The 17,958-nt window shown below is 39.5% G+C and overlaps 1 protein-coding gene across 2 annotated transcripts in view; it reads right to left on the bottom strand.

The window, feature by feature from the left end:
• ACLY (ATP citrate lyase) overlaps positions 1–17,958 on the bottom strand; it is a 58,732-nt gene that overhangs the window by 31,242 nt on the left and 9,532 nt on the right. For both annotated transcript variants that reach the window (XM_088143376.1, XM_088143377.1), the window contains exons 2-7: positions 10,142–10,302; positions 7,941–8,063; positions 4,090–4,152; positions 2,979–3,169; positions 1,719–1,798; positions 398–532 (exon numbers count right to left, since the gene is read on the bottom strand). In XM_088143376.1, the coding sequence (XP_087999502.1) occupies positions 398–532; positions 1,719–1,798; positions 2,979–3,169; positions 4,090–4,152; positions 7,941–8,063; positions 10,142–10,300 (751 nt within the window). In that variant the 5' untranslated portion in view covers positions 10,301–10,302. The remainder of the gene's footprint in view (positions 1–397; positions 533–1,718; positions 1,799–2,978; positions 3,170–4,089; positions 4,153–7,940; positions 8,064–10,141; positions 10,303–17,958) is intronic.

The following is a 17,958-nucleotide window of genomic DNA, read 5'->3' as shown; positions in this document are numbered from 1 at the left end:
CAACAACTGCATGCAGTAAGTTAGTCCAAGATCACTGCCTGGCCCAAGATCACTGCATGAGCTTCATAGTTGAGTGATGATTAGAACCTGGTCTCTCTAGTCTACCTCAAGCATCTCTATATACAGTTTAAGAATGAGTTCTGTTCCCAACGTCTGTCCTTAAGTCAAATTTGTATGTAAGCTGGAACAGTATTATTGCATAATATTGTATAAGTAATATTGTGTAATTAACTCAAACCATTGTGTATTTAACTCGAATCATTGTGTATTTAACTCAAATTTTGCTACAATAGGCTCCATTCTTAAATATGGGTCATCTGTAAACCGGGGACTGCCTGTACTCAAACAGTTCAGAGAATCTTAATTCTTCAGCCCCACAGAAGAGGGCCCTTTTTACTTGCCTCTGGATAAGCCTCCCTTCCAAAGGGAGGAGGGAATTCCACATCACCCCATTTCACTTTGCAGATGTAGTCAGCCGTTGCATCAATTTTCGCAGCCAGGTCTAGTACATAAACACCATCTGCATTTACAACTGCACAGGGAGAAGAAGAAACAAAAAACAGGTTAATCTTTAGCCACTGCTGAAGGACTTCATTTCAGGCTACTGCCTAGATGAGATACAGGACTCAAATTCATCAGACTTTTACCAATTAAGCATCTGGATGAATCAGACCCATGAGGCATATGTGACAGTGTGAGGCTGCCTTCCTCAACCCGGCCCACCTCTAGATATATTGGAAACAATTCCTAAAACATCTAGGGAGCTCCAGTTTGAGCATGCTGGCAAAGCACTATTTCTCAAACAAGTGGAGTACATTTACAAATTAAAATTAAAGCAGATTTTCTTTACCACCTAATGCAAAATGTCAGCCCACCCAGACACTGCATGGAAAGAGCAGGGATACTCGTGGACTTTGTTGGGTCCACATTGTTAAGGGAACTAAACAGATTCATATTTTCCAAAATAATACATGCATCAGATTATAGATTTTTTGTATTTCTCCAAGTTTTATGGCAAGTTTTTTAAAAGATCAACAGTCACATCAAAATATTAATTTTAACATAAATGCATGAAAAAGTAATTCAAATGTTTGTTTTTCTTTAGCTATGAACACAGTAGATTTATGAACTTGTCAGAAATAGGCTGAAACAACTATCTCTAATAAAGAAACACGATCAAAAGTATACAGATGCATACTGGCCAACACTCTCTTTAGTTCCTACATAAGATTCACAAGATTTTTTAAATTATTGCATAAGGAAGTTTCTCACAATGCAGTAATATGTCTTGGCACACAGCACTGGAATTACAGGCATAGCATCTGCTAACAAATCTGATTTATGTGTTCACACTATCACATCTAGTTGGTCTAGAGTCATTAAAAACCAGACGTTTGTGGAGGGTTCTTTAGCACTGTTGCTGAAGACTCTGATTTTAGCAGCCTGTTAATGCTTGATAATCATAATTGATCTCCAAAGAAGTTGATTTGTATGAGGAACCTCAAATATTGGTGGGTATTTTTACATTTTCTGTTCATGAAGGAACCCAATATAAATTATTCTGACAACAAGACTGTGGGAATATATTTACTATTTTATAGCAAAGGCCTCACTTCCATCTTTATTTTCTAGTCCAGCAAACTTTAACAAATCTTCAGAAACTGAAAAATACAGAATTAAATATACTCATCCTCCACCCCTATAAAATAACAAATTACCTAGTGGATTGATTTCCAGATATGTAAAGTATAAATCTTCATAAAGATTGAAGAGGCCAGAGATGAAGCTTGCCAAGATGCTACATAAAAATAGTACAAGATATACAGTAAAAATTCACACACATCAAACCATTTGTCATATTATGTAGATTTATCTCGATTCAGTCCACTTTATCTGCCTTTGGCTCAGCTGATGGCTCAGATGGCTGACTTAATAGACATGAGCCATCTCTGCCTTCTGGCCCGCATAATGGCTAGCCCCCAACTCTCCTTTGACCCTACAGAGATAGCCGGGCAGCTTTGACCCAAAGAACCATAGCCACATTGGGGCAAAACTTGCAGTCTCCTTTCTCAGTGGCTTGCCTACTCCAGAGTAGGAAGGGCAGAAGATGGCTTTAATGTGGCTACTGAATGGGGTTGGGGGGCCACCAGAAAGATGTACACTAACCTGCTTCTCCCAGTCTTTTTGGGGAGAAAATGAGACAAGAATGTTAAACACAGTTATCGAAACTGCTAGGTACACTTTCAAGCACTAGGACTCAATGAGATATGCTCTTCTCTTGGGAAAGACTCAGACAGCCTTGCTCTGAGATGTAAGAGGCTTGCCGGTGGTTCCTGGATGGCTGGTGACTATCAAGTCCTTAGCTTAGCTATCAAGCCCAGCTATCAAGCTTAGCTATCAAGTCCAGCAAAACAATGGAAGAATTTGGGCACAAGCCCATCTTCGGGTATATTTATTTATTAAATCCTGCCTTTCCTCTTGGGAGCATACATGGGTCACTCCTTTTTTTTTTTTATCCTAATTATCCGGTGAGATAGGTTGGGCTGAGAGATAATGATTGGCCCAATATGACTTGGGCAGTTACATGGTTGAATGGGGACGTGATCCAGTCCCAGTCCAACATTCCAACTACACTGACTTAGAGGTCCTATCCTTTAGCTTCAGCTATAAGTATCTAGATGCAGCACAGATATTAGAAGAAGAAAATGGCTTAGAAATCTGCTCTTTCATAATAAGGACAATCATAAAGCACTCTCCAGCCAATATGAAAGGTATCCTTGTTTATCACAAAAAAGAGCAGAAAAAAAGACCTTTTGGCTCAGAAGAATACTTCTTGCATGAGAAAAAAAAACCCCTGGGCAACACCTACAATTCTGGATTACTGTACGGTGTTTGGTCTGGTCAGCATAACTGCTGCCATAAATCGTTCACCTGCAAACATTGACATTCCCTACGATACAAAGCAATAGTAGAATTACTCTTTCTTGTCCAGTGGAGCATGCACCAAGAGATGGTTCTTGATATCAGATTCACTCAGCTTGGAGTCCACCTGCACCAGCAGCTTCTGGGCTTTGGCATCAACATCACCTACATCCACACCACCCTGGTGGTGAAACAGCACATAGTCTCCCTCACGGGCTGCGTAAATACACACATAGAACTCCTCTGTCTGTGAATAAGACACAATGAATTGGTAAGATCTTAATGCCATACTGACTAGCACAGATTGTGTTAAATGAATAGGCAACTAAGCCTTTCTAATATCTTCTTTTACCTCTGGTGGCTTCACCAAGATCTGCCAAGTTCAGCCTTCTTTATTTTACTACTTTCTGGATGTAGTTTAGTTACATAACATCACTGAGGCAAAATTAAATTAATTCAGAGAGAGGGGAAAGCTAATACAGTACTGTACAGGAAACATTTCCCTTGCTCAGAATCTATTTAATTTTGCCTCAGTTAAATTTCCATGCAGTAAACCAGACTGCCTCAGTGCCAGCGTCAACCATTGCAAGACTGAGGAAGTGCAACTTGTTCTCCTTTTTTCTACAGATTTTTGGTATTACACTCATCTTAGCCCTATTTTACCATCACCATAAGCAGCATCACATTCTGACTTCCAGTTAGTATTTAAGAACATTGGTCCGCTGGAAGGCGCTTCAAAACGGGAAGCCTGGCTCCATCAATTGTAGAAATCCCAGCAACACACAGAAGATTCTGGTGCCAACTTGTGGAGCCAATTGGCATATTAGCAACAAATAATTTTAACCAAGTATCAGGGAGGTTATGGGGAGGGAATTCTTTCTCTGTCCTTAACACGACAAACCAATCTTCTTGATCTTAGTGCTCTTCACATGTACCACACTGAAACATCTACTGATCATATTGGCTGGGGAATGTATTCCAGTGCCTCTGAAAGACAGGTTGAGGAAGACTGAGCTAATCTTCCATCTCTTACACTAGGCAGGCTCCTCCATGAAAAAGAGATGCCCACTATTAAAACACAAGCTAATGGGATTTGTATCAAAGATACACACATACAATTCTGTTCCATGAGAACTCTGCAAACAGAGCTTTCCAAACAAAACTGACCTGTTTATGTGGAACGAAAGGCTCTATCAAGAAGTTCTTTAGGATGCCCTTAGCTTTAGCAATCTGTGGAAAAGAAGAACAGATATAAACATACTCTGAATTAGCACCCCCTCAGGGGACCACAGCAGGGATTTCTATGGTTGTTGGGCCCTTCTGGGCATTTTGAAAAAGTACCATGAGAAAACACACGCACACAAGGTTACTCTTTTCCCCTCACCTCCACACCCACATGATAGAAAGCATGTTCCTATGTTTTGATTTGCTGTGAACTCTAAGCCACATTCATTAGAACTCAACACAATTATTTTTAATTTGCACAATTGTAACATAGCTTTCATCTGATGGTAATTTGCAGGAAAACCCAATAGTTATGCCTGCAGACTGCACAGTAAAAACTACTGATCCAGTATTTGCAAGTGAAGAAACGGATCCTCATGATTTTCACACCAGGCGCCATCAAAACCAACACCAAATCACAGATACGGGTGTCCTACGATACAACAGTGATTTTGATGGAAAGTGGAGTCCTTGTCATAATTGTGAGGAAAGTATCAATGGCTTGGATCCATGTTTTTGTATGCAACAGTCCTGGGAAGCTATACATTTATGTTTGGTCTGTTAAGACAGAAGGATGGTAGCTTGCAAAAGAAGGAGATTCTTTATTAAAATCACGCAAATTCTAGATCAGTCCTACTAATTCCTTTTTTTTAAATATCTCTGTATGCATCTCTTTTTTCTCTATGTTCCTCTTACCTTTCTCACATTCTGTACTTCTCCTAGCCATGTAATTACTTCACTTTCATCCTTCCTTTTCCCACCAACATCCTTATTCCCTCTCTTATCTAAGCAAGTAGCATTCCCCTCTCAAATCAAAAGCTGTCATAGAATACTCAGAATGCACTATCCACTTAGAAGTGACCCTATCAACTCCAGTAAAGATCTCCAAATGGGAGGTGGAAAGTGAACTCCCCATACCACAGACCTATGGTCAGAGTGACCTCTGCAGGCATTGTATACTAAGGACATTCATTATAAAATACCAACTATATTCAGTGCCATGCTGTGTTTTCCCAATAGATTTGGGGCATGCCATTCATTCATTCATTCATTCATTCACTCATTCACTCACTCACTCACTCCCTCCCTCCCTCCCTCCCTCCCTCCCTCCCTCACTCCCTCCCTCCATATCCTGTCCTTTCAAAAGGACAACCTCCAAATAAAGTGAAGTGGTTTATATGGTAGTCCTTTCAGTTTGAAGAAGACACATTGTTGTACGGTTCATCTGTGGACACGGAGGTGGCTCTGCAGTCCCAGTCTGGAACCGCAGAGTCTAGCACAATGGGGCCACTGGAAGTCCATTGTTGTAATAACTGTGGGTGTTATTCTGTGACACCACTTACGGTTTCCTATGAGTTTTGGGTGGCGCCTGTCTTCAAAGCCAGTGGAGGCACAGGGCTCACCAGCGGGTTCTGTCAGAAGCCACAGCTTCTAGTTCCCTTGGCCAGATATCACAGTGGCATAGGGTTTCTTTCACAGTGCCTTTGTAGTGCTTGCATTGTTGACCACAAGGTCTCTTCCCAGACTCCAGTACACTATAGCGCAACTGGCAAGACATGGTGGTTATTCATTCTGATGATGTGTCCTACCCACTGCATCTGGGTTCTGATAATCAGGGACTCAGTGCTGGTAGACTCCGCACAATCCAAGACCTCCAGATTGGAGACACGGTCTTGCCAATAAATGCTGAGAATGGAGCAGAGAGCACACATGTGAAATTTCTCCAGTTGTCCGATGTGCCTTTGGTACAGAGTCCAGGACTCACATCTATATAGGAGAGAAGGAATATCCACAGCTCTGTAGATTTCAGCTTTGTGGAGATATGGATGTTGTGTTGAGTGAGCACTCTAGTACGCAGCCGCCTGGCTGACCTTGCTGATCCTGGAGTCAATTTCTTTGCTCAAAGACTCATCGCTTGAGATGATGCTTCCCAAGTGTTTGAAGCTGTTTACATTTGTCAGCTGGGTGTCATCAACAGTGATTTCTGGTTCTACAGGGTTGGTATTTGGCACAGGCTGGTAAAGTACTTCAGTCTTGTTCAGGCTGATAGTCAGGCCAAAGAGCATAGCAGTGTATGAGAATTTGTTCAGCATCAACTGTAGATCACTGTCTTTGTGCGCCAGGAGCCCACAGTCATCAGCAAAGAGGGTTTCTTGGATGACTGTATGAAGGCATTTCATCCATGCATTCAAGAGGCAAAGATCAAAGAGAGAGCCATCCAACTGGTACCTGATGTAACTCTCCTTCAGACCTTAGACAGCACATGACAAACAGACTGAACAGGACTGGGGCTTTGCGCTTCTCCTAGACTTGCAAATATCATGACAAGTATCATGTCTGCTGTACTCCGTTCTGGCTGAAAACCACACTGGCACCTCTGGGAAGTTCCTTTCTGAGACAGTGACAAGTCCGTTCAGGAGAATGTGGGCAAAAATCTTCCTGGTCTTTGATCAGGCTCGACCCATCAGATGACAGCAGGGGGGAGCATCCTGATTTAGAAGGACCAGAAACACTCTTTGGAACATTCTGCCCCCGGGGGTGTGATTAGCCCCCTCACTCCTGGCCTTCCAAAGGTTCTTTGAAGACTTGGTTCTGGCCTGGGGTGGGGAAGGAATACTTCAAGCGTGGGGATGGCTAGCCCCATAGAAGCCTGCTGTCATCAGCCCCAGATTCTTCATCTTCTTGGACTCTCCTTTTCCTTTTTTAGTAATGCTTTTTAAATTTTGATGTTTTATATATTTATATATATTTATGGTTTTAATGTTATGTGTGAGTTGCCCAGAGTCCCCCATTGGGGGGAGATGGGTGGGGGAGAAAATAAATAAATAAATAAATGTGCTGACTTTATGGTGCTGAAGAACTCTCTGGTGGCATGCATGTCTGCATACCATTCCACCTGCTTAGCCTTTCTCTGCCACTAGTCATCTTACATTTCTTGCAGTTCTGTCTGGACTGCAGATGCTTAAACTTGTCTTACTTTGACACAGATGATGGATCATTCTGCCAGTCTGCATAGGCCTTGTTCTTGGCCTGGAGGGGTGCTGAAATGGTCTCGTGCTTTTCATCAAATCAGTCTTGATGGGCCCTGGTTTTCAGTCCAAGTATAGTTGTTGCAGTCTGCATGATGACATCTTTAAACTCTGTCCACTTTTCAGAACAGGTTCCTACAAGCAGTAAATTGCCAGAGAGTTTTTCATTAAGTATATCTTGGAAACATTGGCCTTGGCCTGGGTCTTGCAGTCTGCCGATGTTGAATGACTTTCTGACAATCCTTGGTTGTTTACAATATAAAGGGGTTATGTGCAGGCTGAGGACTGATCAGACCAGCCTGTGATCTGTCCAGCACTCAGCACCTTGCATAGCTCAGGTGATGGTGATGTCTGTAAGGTTGCACTGATGTACTATGACATAATCAAGTAGGTGCCAGTGTTTGAACCTGGGATGTATCCAAGTAGTTCTATATTTGTTTGCAAGTCTGAACATCATGTTAGTGATGCACAGGTTGTGCTCAGCATATTTGCTCGGAAGCAGCAGGTCACTGCTATTTAGCCTTCCCACCCTATGTTTTCCAAGGAATCCATCCCAGTTGTCATCCTGGGCGACTTCCACACTATGGTGAGGACAAACGACGAGTTTATTGCTGGTGGAATCTGGTCCAGATCCTCACAGACACCTTCCTTGTCTTCGTCTGGACTTACGAGAGTTGGTCCATAGGTGTGATATATCATGACTCACTGAGAGGAAATTTTTTACTCAGAAATAAATTTTACTCAGAAATAAATGACAATACTTACTGTAGTTTCTTTTCCAAGGCGTGGTTTCAGCCAGGCTTTCACTTGATCTAAGTTAAGATCCACACCGACCAAGCCAAGTTTGCCACGTCGCTTTATCAGCTGATCAGGTTTCACCACAAGACGCTAGAATTTTACAAAGAAAACCCCCAAAATGAAAAACTATATTCTTGTGGGAGATTATATCAAATTTGTCATAACTTACAAATTTTTCAGAAAATTCACACTGGTTGTCCATGTGAAGTAATGTGATCATTTCAGCCACATCGCAGAAACAATATAAAAAGGGTCATTTTCATTGATAAGACTGCCTGGAAGTAATTTGTGTGTTCATTTTGGCATATTTTCGCATAACACCTTTAGAAAGCATCACCACTATCCCCACCTCATAATTATAGCAATGAGGGCTAGAAAAAGGCATCATGTATGAGAGAATTCCTGTGATTAACAGGGTGGTCTTGTACAATGATCAGATACTTTTTAACTTTTAGACGACTTTCCTAACTCTGCTCATCAAAGAGGAGTGGCCCTACGTAACAGCAATCTACCTAACATTCATGTCAGAACCAGGGATCTGAAAGTATTTTTTCTGTTCTTGCTTTAAGCATCCTATCATTAAATTAAAAGGATATTCAGAGCCCTTCCTGTCTCCTGGCAAAACTCCTGATCTTATACCTTCCTTGCTAACACAAGGCAACAACTGAGTCATGTAACTAAGTGCACAGTATTTAATTAGCTACCAATATAGCTGTCTTCCATCAGCAAGAAAAATGGGAATGTATTGCAGATAGATGCTCCTAATGTAATTAAACTGGATAGGGGCCAGGAGAACAACAGAAAAGAGTCAGGGACAGAATGTCTCTACCTTACAATTCCACTTTCACAACAAAGTAACTTGAAAGGAGAAGGTTCCCACACCTTTTCAAAATAAAAATGAAAATAAAGGGCACCTGCCCTCCACAACACCATTCTGCCTGAGATTCATATGGCTCCCACCCTGGCCATGTTTAAAGGGAGCCTTTAAAACCTGGCTGTGTCCCCAGGCCCCGGGTCAGAAAGATCAGTGGACCCTTTCCGGGGATGTTTTGTTTTTTTTAATTGATGGTTGATTTTCTCCAGACTTTCTTCTGGATGATATATTCTTCTTTTATTGTTTCACTGCTGCATTTTTAAGCTTCCCAGAGTAATACAGACTGGGGCAGCCTATAAAGCAAATCAATCAATCAGTCAATAAGCTAGTGAGAGGCATCTCACATGTTACTTTAACCACAGAGATTAGAGGATTCTGTATCTATAAAAGACACAATAATGGTCAGTTGGAAAGTCAAATACATCAGCTGACCATCCTTTGCTTTACTATAATCAAATACTTCACAAAGATACTGGCATGATGGTGTTCTTTCTGTCAGGAGCTGTGTTCTCTCAAAAGCAACCTGTTAAGGGTCACATGATGAGTGGGGCTAAAGCAAGAAGGGGCTTTTCTTTTTCTGACACTTTTCTTTCCTAATACCGGCTTCTCCCTCCTTAAACCAAAAGGCTCCAAAAGACAAATATCTCTTATTAGAGATCTAAATTTATATTTTGCAAAGGACATTTGACATTAGGAAGTAGGTAGTCTGTCCCTGATGAAGGTGGTAGCGTGCCTATCTTTTACTTCATGATGATGTTACTTGTCCAGCAAGACAACATGAGGGTTGCTTGTCCCCAAGTTCCTCAGCTGTCAGGAGCAAAGTTTCTCCCAATGGCAGTCAGCTATAGCTGCAAATATTTCTTAATGGGAAACTCAATAGGAACCTCACTGTCCAAAGGTTGTATTTCACTCTACCTAGCTTGGCCTAGGAACTGGAAACTCAGGGATGATACCTAAAGACTTGTTTTGCTGCTTAATTAGCACAAATACTTAGACCAGTGTTTCTTAACCTTGGCAACTCTCATGGCTGGCTGGGGAATTCTGAGAGTTGAAGTCCAGACCTCTTAAAGTTGCCAAGGTTGAGAAACAGTAGTCTACATACATGAATAGCACTGCTGTCCGAGATTGCCTATCAACCACTGACCATATTTCTGTTTGCATACATAAAAAAGCTCCTACAGGAGCATTTAATTTAACTTAAAAGCATTTTATTCAAACCCTGAAAAAAAATATTTTTTTGCATTGCAAGTGCTTTGCAGAGGAGGGGGAAGCAGACATAGTTTTACTTTCTCACCTCAGTCAATAACCAGGGATGATCTTGGATAAGTCGATCCCAGTCACTATCAGGTGTTACTCTAGTATATTTGAAGCGATTCTGGATAGCTGAGGAGGTGCAGATATATTTATACAAAAACTCCTTCGCTGTTTGTTCAGAAATTGCTTTGGCAGACATGGCTACGTAAGGCAAATCAGAAAAAGATATACAACAGTCAGGTATAAAATACTTAATTTTAGAATATCTACTTTAACATGGCTTTACTGACAGAGATATGACTCAAAATTATTCTATATTTAAAGCGCTTCTTGCATCTCCAATATTATTGCAGTCAACATTAACTCTATTCCAGAAACTTACTGATGTATTTGGAAGAATCCCCAGGCATACCATTGCTGGTGGACTGTACAATTCAAAATATAGAGAAGGCACAATTACAACTAGCGTGTCAATTATAACTATTCCTAAACACAGTGAATTTCCACAATGTGGAATGCACTCCCTCAGAAGAGGGTTTTAATTATTAATTTTAGGATTTGTTTTCATTTTCATTTTTAAATTTTTTGGTCTGTAATTTGTATTTAAAGATAAGATTCCTTGGCAAGGAATGCTAGGAACTAGAAAAAGATGTTCAGGATCTACAGAGAAGAAAAGAATCAGTTACCAGCTACTCAGTCAAGACACCAAAACATAGGCAAAAGGAAGAACTCTCCATTCCTACTTTGTCTCAGGTTTCTCCAATATGAGAACATGTGTTCTACCAAGAATTTATGAAGAGCAGGATGAAGAGGCCAGACTGAAGCTAAGACTGATAAAAAAAATGGTAAGGGAAAACCGATATGCATAAATGAGTTTAAACCTCCAGAGCCAGGCAAATGGCACCCTACATACGGCTTTTGTCAGCTATCTATTTAACTACTATGCCATTCAACTCACACTTAACTAGCTGGCTAATCATAATGTTAGGGGGTGTTCTGTCAAATGTTTTGCTAAGATCAAGATACATTGCACCAACATTTGTACAATCTGTTAAGGAAGATGCCAGATTAACCTTATTTCATGTTTTGATCAGCTAAGAGTTATTCTTGACAAAAATGTGTTGACCTTTGATAGTAACTGCATGTTTTCAAAGTATCTAGAGATTGGTCTTTTTATAATCTGCTCTAAAATCTTCTCAGGTATCAATGTCAAATTCATTGGTCTGTAGGCTCCTTGAATTCTCCTTTCCTGTCCTCCACTCATTTACCTATTTCTTGTTAAACTGAAGGGAGGTACTGCTTGGGCTCTATACTTTTTAACATTTTTATTAATGACTTAATAATTAATCGAGGAAAACAATAGAATGGGGAAGACTAGAGATCTCTTCAAGAAAATTGGAGATATCAAAGGAACGTTTAGTGCAAAGATGGTCATGTTAAAGGACAAAAAAGGCAGGGACCTAACAGAAGCAGAAGAGATTAAGAAGAGGTGGCAAGAATACACAGAAGAACTATACAAGAAAGATCTTAATGTCCCTGATGTCCATACTGGTGTGGTCACTGACCTTGAGCCAGACATCCTAGAGAGTGAAGTCAAGTGGGCCTTAGGAAGCATTACTAACAACAAAGCTAGTGGAGATGACAGTATTCCAGCTGAGTTATTTAAAATACTAAAAGATGATGCTGTTAAAGCGCCGCACTCAATATGCCAGCAAGTTTGGAAAACACAACAGTGGCCACGGGATTGGAAAAGGTCAGTTTACGTTCCAATTCCAAAGAAGGGCAATGCCAAAGAATGCTCAAACTATCGCACAATTGCACTCATTTCACATGCTAGCAAGGTTATGCTCAAAATCCTACAAGCTAGGCTTCAACAGTACGTGAACCGAGAACTACTGGATGTACAAGCTGGGTTTCAAAGAGGCAGAAGAACTAGAGATCAACTTGCCAACATTCACTGGATCATGGAGAAAGCACGAGAGTTCCAGAAAAACATCTACTTCTGCTTCATTGACTATGCAAAAGCCTTCGATTGTGTGGATCACAACAAACTGTGGCAAATTCTTAAAGAGATGGGGGTACCACACCATCTTACCTGTCTCCTGAGAAATCTATATGCGGCCCAAGAAGCAACAGTTAGAACCAGTCATGGAACAACCGATTGGTTCAAAATAGGGAAAGGAGTACGACAAGGCTGTATACTGTCACCCTGCTTATTTAACCTATATGCAGAGTACATCATGAGAAATGCCAGGCTGGAAGAATCACAAGCCGGAATTAAGATTGCAGGGAGAAACATCAATAACCTCAGATATGCAGATGATACCACCCTAATGGCAGAAAGTGAAGAAGAACTAAAGAGCCTCTTGATGAGGGTGAAAGAGGAGAGTGCGAAAGCTGGCTTGAAACTCAACATTAAAAAAACTAAGATCATGGCATCTGGACCCATCAATTCCTGGCAAATAGAAGAGGTAGAAATGGAAGCAGTAACAGACTTCATTTATTTGGGCTCCAAGATCACCGCAGACGGAGACTGCAGCCATGAAATTAAAAGGCGCTTACTCCTTGGGAGGAAAGCTATGGCAAACCTAGATAGCATATTAAAAAGCAGAGACGTCACCTTGCCGACAAAGATCTGCATAGTCAAAGCTATGTTTTTTCCAGTAGTAATGTATGTGAGAGAGCTGGACCATAAAGAAGGCTGAGCGCCGAAGAATTGATGCCTTTGAACTGTGGTGCTGGAGAAGACTCTTAAGCCCCTGGACTGCTAGGAGGTCAAACCAGTCAATCTTAAAGGAAATCAACCCTGATTGCTCATTGGAAGGATCGATAATGAAGCTCAAGCTCAGATATTTTGGTCACCTAATGCGAAGAGAGGACTCTTTGGAAAAGACCCTGATGCTGGGAAAGATTGAAGGCAAAAGAAGAAGAGGACAGCAGAGGATGAGATGGTTAGATAGCATCACTGAAGCAATGAGCATGAAACTGAGCAAACTCAGGGAGGCAGTGAAGGACAGGAAGGCCTGGCGCAATATGGTTCATGGGGTCACAAAGAGTCGGACACGACTTAACGACTGAACAACAACATGAATGACTTGGATGAGGAGATGGAGGGAATCTTTTTCCCCCTCCCCCCCTTTTGCTTTTATTAACTGGATACAAAAAACAAATGAGAAGAAAAAAAATACAGAATGTTATAACTAAATAAAAAAAAAAACACCTCTCACTGCAGTAATCATACATTGAAATAATCTTCCATGACTCTTTTCTAACTGTGTATCCATCAGTCCTAAAAGGAAAAGTTCTGTCTTCAATTTAATATTAATCTTTAAAATCCTCTGTATCAATGTGTGTATTTGAATCCAAAATTTGTTAGCTTTTTTACATGTCCACCAAGCATGATAGAATGTCCCTTCATGTTGTTCACATTTCCAACATACATTTGGAATGCCTTTATACATTCTAGATAATTTCTCTGACATCATGTATCAATGATACAACATTTTATAAAAATTCTCTTTAAGTTCATAACTTAATGTCAATTTCAACCCTTTTGACCACACATTTTCCACTGATCCATCTGTATATTATAACCAAAATTCTTAGCCCACTTCATCATACTTAACCTGTTCTTCTTCCATGTCAAATTTCAACAAAAGTTCATAAATTTTAGCAATTATGTTCATCATTGGTACAGAACTGTACTTCAAATTCTGCCTTTCTTTGCTCCATACCATACCAAGTCTCCATACCAAGTCTTTTTATCCATTTTAAATCTTTCTGATAACTGTAAATGGGAAAACCATTGACAAATATATCCTTTATTATTATATGCACAAAGATGGAAAGATTTGGCACCACACACCATGGAGGAATGGTTAGTGAAATTGACAGAAATTACTGAGATGGCTAAACAGACTTCTTTGATTAGAGAAAGGTCATTATTTTGACATTAATCAATGACTGGAAACCCCTTATGAACTTTTTACATAAAAAAGAAAATGACTTTGTGACTTATGGGTTTTGATGATTAGAAAGAATAGGTTATAGAAAGAAGAGAATTATGATATAATCTTAGAGAGAGAGGTTTGATTAGAGTTGTACGTATAACTGCCAAAAGGAAGATTGGAAGCCATTTCTTCATATTTCTTTTCATGTTTTCTATCAGGTAATAAAGGAAATAGAGATTTTAAACAGACTCTTATAAAATCACTATGGAGGGTAATTATGACGACAATCTCTCCCTACTCTAGAAAATGAATGAGTTGATATTGAGGCTCATTAAGTTTTACTGCTGCTTGCGATGATCTCAGTGCTCAAACTCCAAATACAAAAACTGTATCTGCTAACTCAGTCCTTACTTAAGGGAGATGGGAGAAGCTAAAATGAATGTTCTTATTTGCCTTAGAACAGATTGCAAGAAGAGAGTTTAAAAACAAGGCTGGAGACCGGAGCTGAATTTCTCTTTTGGCTTGGCTCATGCCGTCACCATGAAATATTTGAAGAGATTATTTTAACTTTATGGGAAGATATAAGGAATAAGACAAATAAAATTCATAAAGGAAGTATTTATTCTTTTTAACAATGGAATTCTTTCTTCAAACTAGTAGTTTCAGTTGTAATACTTTCCAGTAAAACTGTTAACAGCTTGAATCAAACATTTCTCTTTCCTGAAAATTTATTATAAAACTTTAAATTGCACGGAACTTACTTCCTAGCAAGTATAAGCTTCACAATGAAGTTTAGCCTAAGGTGCCACAGAATTCCTCCAAAGATATTGTTCCTGCAATACTGTGAACATTTCTTAGACAGAAATAAGCATCTCACTAGCAAAAGTCTATTTTTTCCTACATGGTATAAATGTTAAAAGAATTTGAACATATAGAACATACATATTTTTTAAAGGAGAAAAGCAGTTTTAATATTTTAGAGTAAAAGAACACTGGGAAAAACTATCAAGGGATCATTTTGTTACAGAATTTGGCCAGAGTGTGTACATATGTACCTTAAATCTATTTGGGATCAGATGATGAATTTTTGTGAGCTGAGAAATCTCTATATATGCCTCATCTTTCTAGAAAGCACAGACTGGTAATAACTTTTTTTAAAATACCTTTTGACATGTAGATATGAGTCAGGAATGGTAGTCTTAAGTGGCTCAGAATTCCCTCTAATAGCAGAGGATTTATCATGTTCCTTATGTAACAATAAGCCTATAATATCATTAATAAATGCTTGTGGGTACGCATTATGTTCAGTTGTATAGCAAAGTGTGGAATAAGGAACGGAAAGATTCAGTGCAAGAATGTCAGTGGAAAATTATTTTGGCAAGTTTCTATAGAGTAGAATTTAGATTTATCCTACAGAACTTATTATTTTACATAAATTGAACTCTTATGGATCTTCTTGAGAAGAAATTGGTAGATTCACCTCATTGCTATAGTCTGGAAACTGACAGAAGGAGAAGATAAGCAGGTCTTGAATGCTTTTATGAAAGCAAAAAAATATATATATATATACTATAATATGAGGCTGGAAGCATACCCATTCTCCATCAGTCCTACAAGAATTTGAAGTGCTCCATCCTTTTTAAATATTTGAATGAGTGCTTTTTTTACCTTTTTGCCAATAATGAGCTGCTTTTTAAAAAGTGAAGAAAAACACTGCAGGCTAAAAGAGCAGCGGGCCTTCAAGGGGAAAAGAGGAAGAAAGCTCTTTACTTCTCCTGTAGCCAGCAAGAAAGCTGAACATCCTGACATAAGAAGGAACCAAGCACTCTCCCTTCCGCTTCTCGGTCTGCTCCATTTCCTGGCTGAGGTGCCTGAGATTCCAGGTGCAACTAGGTATCACACATAAACCTGAGCCAAAAGAAAGGACGTACGCTAACCACAGAAAGCTGAATTCTGTAACCTTCAAAAATGGCTTACTATTTTTTATCAAATTCTCAGTTCTGTTTAAAAATCCAATACTCACACAAGCAAGCCTAAATGCACACTTCCATTTGTTGCACTGGCAATAGGCAGAGATGTTCGGAGTTCTCACTTTACAAATCATTTGAAGCCCATCACCCCAAAGGATTCTCGTACTGTGCTGGCTGGGCGGTTTTTCTAGATTCACTTCTTGGTACACAGATAAGAATGAATATATACCTCCACTACTACATGTGTGCGGGTCTGTTTGTTCTTTTAAATGATCTCATCTTTGGAGAATATCTGCATTGGCTCACATCGTTATGCTATCATAACGAGAGCCGGAGAAAATACTGCCTGGCTGCCAAATGTTGCTCCGATTTACAAAGTGCTAAAGTTCAATGTAATGCTATTTAGCAGACTGCTAGGAATCCAGCGTGCTTTCCGCTGCTATAGAGGTTGTGTAAGGATGCTGACACCAATCTCTGTATTGCTCTGCCTTAGAACAAATTTTGAATCTCCTTAGCTCATCAGTCCATTCTGTACCATTTGCTGTTTCACAGCGAAACAAAGGCTATCAACAATCGCACTGTATGCATCCAGGTTTATTTATTTTATGAGAGCTATAAAATAATATTGTTTCAAGCAACTATTTCTGTTCATGGAAGAATTGAGGTTAAGGCTTTTTCCCCCCCCTCATTTGGAGGATATACATATGCAATCCCTGATTATCCATGCTTTGGGAAGCCTGTTTTCTAGACCTTCCATACACAGAATTCTTGAGAAGGCAGAAGAACTGGAAAAGCAACTGATCTTGCAAAATAAATTTAGGGAAATATATCTCTACTCCTTCTCTCTGTATATGGGTTCAACACATAGGCTGATTCAGCTCAAGGCGAATGTCTCACTCCCTTGGTACTGCTAATGAACAACAGAGGGCTAGATATTTCTTATATACAAATGGCATGTAATCTGATTTAAAAATAACAGTTATAGCTCAGCATTAGGGTTTTGGAAAACTATTAGCAACCAAAATAAATCAGGGCTGGTTTACAGAGCCAAAGGCTCACATTCCTGCTATTTATTCTAAATATTACTTCCCTCTTCATTTTTTTCAAAGGTAATTTAAAATAGGTTACAAATAAGAGATTAAAAATATATTAAAATAGAAATGTTTGATTTCTAAAAGTTCTTGTGGAGTGGGAATTCCAATTTTATATGTAGCAGAGAAGACTCACTATAAAATGACTAGAGGGCAGCCATTAGGGAATATTAGGTACAGAGTATCTCCTATTCAGATACAAGAAGTATGGACAGTTTTTGCTGGGTTACCTGGTGTTTGAACCCACGTCAGTTGCATTCTCCAATTATCTTTTTTTTTTTTAATTCTCTCTTGTTGAGTACACCTCCCCCACTCCCACACATATATGCCACACAGTCTCTTCTTCGCATTTAAAAAACTGCAAGACATCATAGCAAGAGTACAAGAGGGACACAATTACAATTAAAGTAATCAGGAATTGTCTGCTGATTGAAGAGCCTCTATTAACAGCCAAGGTTGCATTCATATTTCTGCTAAAAACGCATTATATGCTTGCAAGACTTCTCAAAGCCCATCTAGTGTTTGCCTCTAGGTACTTGGTAAAAGCAATCTGATAATAGAAGTGGTATGAATGCATTTCTATGTCTTAACAAAAGAAAACTTGAAGATGACCACATTAATTATTCACTGAGTGCTTTGAAGAGTATGGTCACTTGGAATTGTAGCCATATGAAAATACAACATATTAATCAATTCATAATTAAATAACAATCCTATAGCTGCCTACTCAGAAGTAAGTTCTAGTCAACAATGTAGGATTGCAGCCTTTATTCCTCATAGGACATTCACACTTAAGCAGAATGTGTACATCTTAATTACCCATTTTTAGTCATGGTTTGAATGTAA

The sequence above is a fragment of the Python bivittatus genome, unplaced genomic scaffold (genome assembly GCF_059951505.1).
Source record: "Python bivittatus isolate LINGU-HERP-01145 unplaced genomic scaffold, Pbiv_v1 ctg000410_np1212, whole genome shotgun sequence".
In the NCBI taxonomy this organism is placed as follows: Eukaryota; Metazoa; Chordata; class Lepidosauria; order Squamata; family Pythonidae; genus Python; species Python bivittatus.
This window is presented reverse-complemented; position numbering and strand designations above follow the sequence as displayed.